This window comes from Dysidea avara, chromosome 2, assembly GCF_963678975.1.
Source record: "Dysidea avara chromosome 2, odDysAvar1.4, whole genome shotgun sequence".
Taxonomy (NCBI): Eukaryota; Metazoa; Porifera; class Demospongiae; order Dictyoceratida; family Dysideidae; genus Dysidea; species Dysidea avara.
The window spans coordinates 27,570,494-27,580,474 of NC_089273.1; the positions used below are offsets into that span (position 1 = coordinate 27,570,494).

Genomic DNA, 9,981 nt, shown 5'->3' on the forward strand with positions numbered 1-9,981 from the left:
TAACACCTCAAGTGAATACACGTGAAACGCGGTTTACATTAATTATTGATGGCAGTCCATGTCTTGAGAGGACTGAATGCTACTAAATATTTGTTATATTGTAACTGGATTTCAATGGAGTGGCAAAGCGTACTTAACTGATTTGAAACTAAGATACGTAGAGTCTACACCGCTTGAAGAAGAACGTCGAGTGGATACTACATTAAGAGTCGCCGGCGAAAATACTGATGTCCTCAGCTCTTCGTGGACGTTCAGTAACGAAAATAGGAGTGGAGGTTCAGTAACGAAACGAGGAGTGGAGGTTCAGTAACGAAAGGAGGAGTGAAAAAAAATTAGGCTACTGTACATAGTGCCACATCTAATCTCAGGGGCGGATCCAGGATTTTGCTAAGGGGGGCACACAGGTAGAAGTCACTCCAAATGCGAAGCATGAGCTTTCTAGGGGGGTCTGGGGGCACCCCCCCCCCCCCTTAGGAAATTTTGAAAATTTAACGTTCTAAGATTGAATTTGGTGACACTTTTGACTGAAATTTGTTGATAGTTTAAACACTGGAAGATACTGAGTAAAAACTAGAATTAGTATAAAGGCCCTAAGGAAATTTTGAAAATTTAATGTTCTGAGATTGGATTTAGTGGAAAATTTGACTGAAATTTGTTGATAGTTCAAACACTCCATAGAAGCTATTGAGTTAATAACCAGAAGTAGTGTATGTCGCAGATTGAACTGAACTATTATAAAATAATTGAATGTTGTATTAGGCTTAGAACTTTAGATTGTGGGTTTTGTACCATTGTTCATTGTGTGTCACGTGAGTAGGTAAGGTGCGATTCCTTCTCGTGGTTCGAGAAACGAGAACCTGTTCACTTATCGCTAGACTCGTCACATTGGTGCTGTGATTACTTGTCTGTTCGTCGATCGCCCGCAGTTATTTTCTAACCAGAAACGCAGAAGCTGTTGTACCGTGGCACCTGTTTGAGAACGGTACCCTCAAAGGCGAGCGAACTATATTCAGAGTGACTGTTTTTTGTTTGTTTATCTGTTTTAGAATGGAGGAATTGCAACGTAAGAAGACTTCGCGGAAAGGATACAGGTCCCATTTAACGCGCCTCTTTAAGAAGGTGGACGCAATTATGGACTCCGAGAGTACACCAAGTGAAAAAGACTTCGCGACTCTGACTAGTTCCATCGATCAACTCCATGAATGAGCGAAGTTATTACTAGAAGCAGACCAAGAGATCGTCAACACAATCACAGGTGAAGATGAGCTGGAAGCCGAGATTGTTGAGAGTGCAGCCATACAAGAAACGATTTGTGATAAGATAAGCCAAATCAAGAGCATCATACACAAGCTTACTGCCCCTACAACTACCACTCCACCTGTTACACTGAATGTGTCTGTTCCAGAGTTTGTACCACCTCAACATCCAACAATGAGAGAGCCACCTGCCCAGTTACTCACTCCTCCACCCACGGCCAGACAACCCGTAAGTTGACTGCCCAAATTGAACTTACCTACCTTCTCTGGGAGTCCCCATAGCATGGCAGAGTTTCTGGGACTCATTTGATGCAGCTGTCAATTCTAACACTGCACTAGATGGCATGCAGAAGTTTAATTACCTTCGAGCTCAGATCCAAGGTGAAGCATCACAGGAAATTGCTAGGCTTCCTTTGACAGGTGCAAACTATGATCACGCTGTAGCACTTTTGAAGGTGCGCTTTGGGCAACCCCACAGAATCATCAATGCCCACGTGCAAGCTCTGGTAAACACCCCCAAACCAGTTAACACCTTACCTAGTTTAAGACTCTTCCACGACACAGTGGAAAGACACATCAGAGGGTTGACAGCTTTAGACAAGTGTGAGGACTCCTACGGAGCCTTGTTAGTACCAATTATTCTTGGATAGCTCCCTCCAGAGACAAAGAGAAACCTCGCTCGTGCACACACCAACCCAGAGTGGACACTTACTGACTTACAAGATGGGATTTTATTGGAGATTCAGATACTGCAATCAGGAGTGTCACTAGACTACACTGAATCATCAGACAATGCCGTGTCAACCATGACAGCTTCACTTCTCACAGGAGCCAGCAGCAATTTCAGACAGTGAACACAATCAGCAAAGCCTGCACGTTGCACCTACTGTAACTCAACAGATCACTTGTCATTTGCTTGCAATTTAGTTGTTGACCCAAAGAAAAGAATGGAGATCGTCCGGAAAGCCAACCTGTGTTTCAATTGTTTGGGGTGTCATAGAGTCTCCCAGTGTAGATCAAAGGCCAGATGTAGGCACTGCAGAGGAAAACATCACTCTAGCCTCTGTGAGACCACTGCTAGCAAGGATCAAGGCAATACAGGAAAGAAAGCAACTGCACCCTCAGTCAAGCAGAACAATTCTCAAGATGACTCAACTGCTTCACTTACAGTCTCAGTTCCATCCAAGCCACCAGGGACTGACCTACTACCTGGCAGTACATCCTGCCTTCTGAAGACTGCTATAGCTGAGGTACGCTCAGGGCCCAATCGTTGCAAAGCACAAATATTATTTGATGACGGTGCACAAAGATCTTTCATTACTCAGCAACTGGCAGACAGCTTGAAGGTTGACTCGTGCAAACGTCAAAGGATATGTATTTCTGCGTTTGGGGGAGAAGCTATACCAAAGGAATTGCAATCAACCTCTATTGCAATACAAACTAATGATGGTGGAGAAGTTCCCATTTCAGTACTGGTTGTACTCAAGATAGCAGCACCTCTTCAGAATGCCGTACCTCTACCTGGGAACCAGTACACTCACCTTCACGGCCTTCAGCTTGCTCATCCAGTGGGAAGTGACAACAAATTCGAGATCACCTTGCTAGTAGGTGCAGATTTTTACTGGAACCTTGTCCAAGACAAGATAATTCGTGGCAACGGTCCCACTGCTGTTGAGTCAAAGATAGGATACCTTCTTTCAGGTCCTCATTCCCCTTCAGACACCAAGGCCAGTGTCAGCATGTTTCACGCATCAGTCATGCAGTGTAATGAGCCAACGTTTTGGGGCACAGAACAATTGGGCACATCAGTCGATACCCAATCCTTACTAAGCAGTACACAGCAACCCACCTCCTTTATCAACTGCTCAGTCCATCGAGATTCTGATGGTTCATACATTGTTGGTTTCCCTTGGAATACTAATCATCCTCCTTTGCCTTCAAATCGTGGCGTGTGTGAAAAAAGAGCACGGTCTCTTGCACGCAAACTAGCTCAGACACCAGAACTGCTAAAGATGTATGGTGCCATTATTACAGATCAACTTAGCCGAGGATTCATAGAGAAAGTTAAGGAAGCTGATGTACCCCAGAACTGCCATTTTATCCCTCACCATGCTGTCAAGAAGGATTCAGCAACTACTTCAGTGAGGATAGTGTATAACTGCAGTTGCCGTCTTTCCCCCAACCACCCCAGTTTGAATGATTGTCTTGTGGTTGGGCCTCCATTTTTGATTGACATGGTTACCTTATTACTGAGATTCCGTACCTACAAGTATGCACTCACTACAGACATCGAAAAGGCCTTTCTCCACGTGCAACTGGCTGAAGAGGACTGCAATTACACTCATTTCCTTTGGTTATCAGAGCTAGATAATCCTAACAGTGACCTTACAATTTTTAGATTCCGGGTCATACTATTTGGCTCTGTCAGTTCACCTTTTATGCTACACACTGCCTTGAGACATCATCTCACCACTGAAACATCTACAACTGCCAGCGATATTTTAACTAATCTTTATGTTGACAACATTGTGTCTGGCTGTACCAATGAAATGTCTGCTGTGGACTACTATATTGAAGCTCAAGAATTGATGTCAAAGGCCAACTTCAACCTGAGAAGCTGGGACTCAAACAGTCCAAATCTAATGACAAAGGCAAACCATGATCAAGTTGCTGATACTAATACTGCTGTCAATGTCTTAGGCCTACTGTGGAATACAGCCAGCGACACGCTGAGTCTGATGCCAAAGTCATTACAAACATCCCAGACAACTCAGCCAACCAAGAGAACTGTGTTACAAGATCTGTCAAAAATCTTTGATCCTCTAGGAACACTCACCCCAGTAATCATATCCTCTAAATTATTTATGCAACAATTGTGACAGCAGAAATTTCGTTGGAATGAGCCCCTGAACTCCACCCTGACATCTGAATGGCACTGCATCACAGATAACGTAACACAGACACCTCAATATCACATTCCACGTTGGTACCTGAAATCCATTAATACTGAACAGTTGACTCTTCATGTATTTGTAGATGCCAGCATGAAGGCCTATGGTGCAGTGGCCTACATCTGTGTTGACACACATTCATCCTTCGCTATAGCTAAGGCTCGAGTTGCTCCACTGAAGAACCATACTCTACCATAGTTGGAACTGATGGCAGCTGTTACTGGCTCACGTTTGTGTAAGTTTGTTATATCTTCGCTTGACTGTTTTCAGTTCAAAATCACAATGTGGTCAGATAGTCAAATAGCACTTTGTTGGATTTCCAACAAGAAAAAGTTACCACCCTTTGTTGCCAACAGAGTAAACGAGATACATGACTTAGTGCCTACTGCTACTTGGATGTATTGCCCCACCCAAGATAATCCAGGCGGCCTAGTCACTAGAGGGATTTCATTTGATTCTTTAAGGGATTCACGGTTATGGCAATATGGACCAACCTGGCTGACACGCAAATCACAGTGGCCTAAATGGGAACACTCAGAGATATTCCACCTACAAGCTGAGGAAGAACCTGTAGAGGAGCCAAGAAAGGTTGATAGTGTTCTCCCACACCAACACGACCTTTGCTCAATCATGGACATTGACCGCTATAGCACTCTACAGAGATTACTTAGAGTGTCAGCTTATGCACTACGCTTCATTCATAATTGTAAGCAGTCCAACCCAAGTCTCAGGTGTACTGGTCAGCTCCTTCCAAACGACATCGATGCAGCGTTTAATGCGTGGGTCCATTGTGCTCAACGGGTTTCTTTTCCTGAGGAGTCTCTTGCTCTTCAAACAACCAACAAGACCAGTCGACCTCCCTTAATTCGCCAACTGAAGTTGTTTCTTGATACAGACTACATCATTCGTTGTGGCGGGAGGATACATGATGCCAAGATTGACAGTGAGACAAAGTTTCCTTGCCTTCTCCCAAAGAAGCATCCCTTAACTGCCTTAGTAGTACATCACACACACAAGATACATCTCCACACAGGAGTCAATGCCACTGTCACATCACTTAGACAAAAGTTGTGGATTCCATCAGCCAGGAAAATTGTAAGATCTTTGCTACGGAAATGTGTTACTTGTCGTCGAGTCAGTGGAAAGTCATACTCCAGACCAGAACCTCCTCCTCTTCCCAGTGTGCGTACTAAACAGAGCAGACTATTTGAAGTCACCGGAGTTGACTTCACTGGAGCTCTCCACATTAAGACCATGGATGGCAGTAGCAAGGTATATGTGTGTCTATGTACATGTGGTGTAAGCAGAGCAGTGCACCTAGAAATTGTTACTGACTTATCTGTTGAGACATTCTTACAGGCACTTCTAAGGTTTGCTGCCCGCAGGTCCTTACCACGTATTATGCTCTCAGATAATGCTTCTACCTATGAAGCTGCAGCAGATGAGTTAGGGCATCTCATTAACTCTGACAGGATGGGGGAGTCATTATGTGCACTTGGAATCCAGTGGCGATTCATACCCAAGAGAGCCCCATGGTATGGGGGGTTCTGGGAACGTCTGATAGGCCTTACGAAAACCACCTTGAGGAAAGTGTTGGGGAAAGCCCTTGTAACCCTACCCGTGTTACAGACAGTGATCGTGGAAGTCGAAGCCGTACTTAATGTCAGGCCACTGACTTACGTATCTGCAGACTTAAGAGACCCAGAACCCCTCACGCCATCTCACCTTCTTTGTGGTCGACGTGTCATCTCCTTACCACACACAATCATGGATGATGAGATAAGTGATCCTACATATGGAGTACCTTCAGTCAGGGAAACAGTGAAGAGACAAAGCCAATTGATTCAGCATTTCCAATCCAGGTGGAGTAAAGAGTATTTAACATCCCTTCGTGAGTACCACAAGACATCTGGGAAAACCAAACAGGAAATTCAAGTTGGAGATGTGGTTATTATACATGATGACACTCTGAGGACCACCTGGAAACTAGCTGTTGTGGAGAAGCTGATCACTGGATTAGATGGGATCACTAGAGCTGCTGAGATAAGAACCGCAAATGGAAGGACCAACCGTCCTATAACCAGATTGTTCCCACTGGAGGTCAAGGAGGATGAATCTTCAAAAGAAGTTCAGCAAGTTCAACCACCAGAAGCTGATGTCAACACAGAGAATACGATGTTGCAAGATAGACCTACCAGAGAAGCTACTGTTGCAGCATGCAAGAGATTGAAGCAGTGGGCAAACATAGTTCGTGCGCCCCCCGGAGGATGTCGCAGATTGAACTGAACTATTATATTAGAGTTGAATGTTGTATTAGGTTTAGAACTTTAGATTGTGGGATTTGTACCATTGTTCATTGTGTGTCACGTGAGTAAGGTGCGATTACTCCTCGTGGTCCGAGAAACGAGAACCTGTTCACTTATCGCTAGACTCATCACAGTGTAAAGGCCTAAAAAAAATTTGAAAAATTAACATTCTGAGATTGAATTTGGTGACAATTTTGACTGAAATTTGTTGAAACTTTCTAACACTGGAAGATACTTAGTTAAAAACCATGCAGAATTAGTCCCTAATGAAATTTTGAAAACTTAACATTTTGAGATAATTTTGACTAAAATTTGATGAACATTTAGTGCTGGAGGTGTGAATGCTATTGAGCTGTAGTAGCAATGAAGTCTATAAAGAAATTTTGAAAAAATTACTTTTTGAGAATGATTTCGTTGCTAATTTTGGCTAAAATTAAGTTGAATTGGCATATATTAGGTCCCCTGCACAAGTGTCACAAACATTTTAAATATATAGATAATCCTGGCATTTGATGTGCAGCTGGATCTCCAGAGAATTTCTATAGTCGCTAGGGTGTGGATAGAGTCATTAACTCAATTTAGAATAGGTGTGTTAGTTGTTTAAAATGACAAACAGTGTTTATAATTGTTACTCTTTACTGTTTTATTAGAATAAATGACTGTTCTATTAGAGTATTTCAGTCTCTAGACATAGAGGGTGCTCTATCCCACCTAGTTCTCCTTGTGCTATATCAATATTGGTAACAATTTGCTACAGACACATTTAGTATATTACACATAGTCATTAATCGCATAAAAATGTTTGAATTATGTCTAAAGTGCCTACCTATGTTCAATGAGCAACACTATTAAAAAAATTCTGAAGGAGGGGCACTGGCCCCCTGGCCCCCCTGGATCCGCCCCTGGTCTATTCACACTGATTAACCGCGTGTATGCGATTGGTTTTTAGACTGTCAGATGTCTACGCTGACTAGTGCAAGTTCACTGAGACCAAGCTGAAAACTTCTGTGATGGTAACAAGTTGAGTATTCCCGCTTGAAATTATATATCTCATGGATGGATTGTCAACAACGTGTACTTGTACAGACTAAACAGCTTTCAGTATTGTCACTGTAGTGCCAATTTAGAAGTCCTGCAATTATTTGGAAGAAGTACTGGAACTACATGGAAGAAGTAAGGTAATCTACATGGTACTTATACAAGAAAATACTCTTTCACATTGCATACTGGTATTTATGTACAGTTAAACCTGTCTAATCAGGACACTGTGTAATAAGGTCACTGCTGGACCAACTTGTGAATCCTCAAACGTATAAAGTGACAGATTTTTAGCTGTATTGTATTTAATGCCCTCCTGTCGATTTTACAGGTACAGAGTACTTGGTCATAGCATGCGGTTCTCTTACTAGCAGTGCTACATACATAACTTGGCCAGAGCTGCTCTAAACTTGGCAACTAAGATCAAAGTTCGGGGGATAAGTAGACAAAGGAATTTTAAAATGTTATGTGTGTTCTTTAGTTCTCAATTGTCAAGGGTACGTCGACTGTAGTAACTAGGGACCCGCCGATTATGCTGGCATAATAATGAGCATAATAGGTGCCTGAAAGCATTGAGCATAATGCTAGCATAATAGGCAGAACACTTGTGCATTACCATAAATTCTTGCTGATCAAAATACATATCACAGAAAAAATCGATATACTCTAATAGAACAGTCAGAAAAATAAGACAGCTGACTGTTCTATTAGAGTATATCGATCTTTTCTGTGACATGCATTTTGATAAGCAAAGATTTAGAGTCTATGCTGCAGCAACTTACTGTTTTCCCATAAAGTGCAAATTTACTAGAAAAACATGAGAACTGAGGTATAAATATTGAGCATAATTTGAGCATAATAGGTAAATATTGAGCATTAATTTAAGCATAATAGGAAAATTTTTGAGCAGTGCAGCACAGCATAATAGGTAAAATAATGAGCATAATCGGCGGGTCCCTAGTAGTAACATCAAGGACGTTGTGGATCTTCAGGTCAGCAGTGCTACATACATAACCTGCTCTAAATTTGGCAACTAAGATCAAGGTTCAGGCGGTAAGTAGACAAAGGAATGTTATGTGTGTTCTTTAGTTCTCAAATGTCAAGTGTACGTGGACTGTACACCAAGTGTGCATGGACTATAGTAATATCAAGGACATTGTGGATCTTCAGGTCAGCAGTGCTACATACATCACCTGCTCTAAACTTGGCAACTAAGATCAAGGCTCGGGGAGTAAGTAGACAAAGGAATTTTATAATGTTGTGTGTTCTTTAGTTCTCAATTGTCAAGTGTTTGTGGACTGTACACCAACTGTGCGTAGACTGCAAGGACGTTGTGGATCTTCAGGTCAGTCTGTTTGCATACTAAGAAATTTTTGTACTACCTCAAGGGTGTGATGAATTTTCAAATCCCCAAATCTGTTATTTACGTAAAAAGTGACAGATTTTTGGCTCTATTGTATTTAATGCCCTGTCAATTTTACAGGTAAAGGGTAATTGGTCATAGCATGCGGTTCTCTCACTAGCGGTGGTACATATGTAAAGATTAAGGTTTGGAAGAGTAATTTATATGGACAAAGGAATTATATAATGTTATGTGTGTTCTTTAGTTCTCAATTGTCAAGTGTACATGGACGATTTGGCCTGATAAGATCTTGGCATTATATCTCAGTTGATTACAATCTTCTGAATTTCCAGGATGAGGCATATAGTTGCGATGGGACTAACTACAGTGGAACCTGTCTTAGCGGCCACCTGCATAGAAAGGCCACCTCTTTAAAAAGACCAGCTTTAAATTCCCCTAGTGAGAAGTTTATACACTAATTTACCTGTCTAAAGCAGCCACCTGCCTATTAAGGCCAAGAAATCTTGGCCTGAAGGTGACCAGCTTGGACAGTTTCCACTGTATCCCATTTTATTGTCAGAATTTTTTTTGTTAAATGTCACAATCAATTAATGTGATATATTTTGTTATGTAACATTTGCATTAATTAAATGACATGCATGACGAAAGCCATAATGGGAGTGACTACTTGCTGTTAGGGTGCGTGGGTAATGCTATGTAACAAGCTGGTTTGAGCACCACCAGAACGAGTTATTTTAATACACCATGTGTGGTGTGGCAACAAGAATTATGCTAGGAACACTTTCTCTAGTGACGCTACGTTCTTGACGCTTTCACACTTGTTTATAAGACATCTGCCAATTATCAACGCAAGCATGAGGCGTGGCACTAAATGGAGTTCAAAGATTTCTGCTTAGAGCACCTTCCCTAGGGAACTTACGGTTCTACATGCTTTTACAACTTGTTTATCAGACATTATGGCTTGTGTCCACATCGTATCTTTAATAGTTATTGTAGGGATTACAGGTTTGATCGAAGAAAATGCGCGTATGAACAAACCAGGATTAGATAATGTCAGTGCTAGATGG

General features: G+C 42.0%; 2 protein-coding genes across 2 annotated transcripts; both read left to right on the forward strand.

Moving 5' to 3' along the window:
• Positions 1 to 2,203: 2,203 nt before the first annotated feature.
• LOC136247973 (uncharacterized) lies at positions 2,204 to 4,135 on the forward strand. The gene has a single exon (XM_066039791.1). It carries the CDS (start codon positions 2,204 to 2,206, stop codon positions 4,133 to 4,135), a length of 1,932 nt encoding a protein of 643 aa, XP_065895863.1.
• Positions 4,136 to 4,414: 279 nt separating this feature from the next.
• Positions 4,415 to 6,493, forward strand: LOC136247974 (uncharacterized). Its single transcript, XM_066039792.1, has one exon. It carries the CDS (start codon positions 4,415 to 4,417, stop codon positions 6,491 to 6,493), a length of 2,079 nt encoding a protein of 692 aa, XP_065895864.1.
• The last annotated feature ends 3,488 nt before the right edge of the window (positions 6,494 to 9,981 follow it).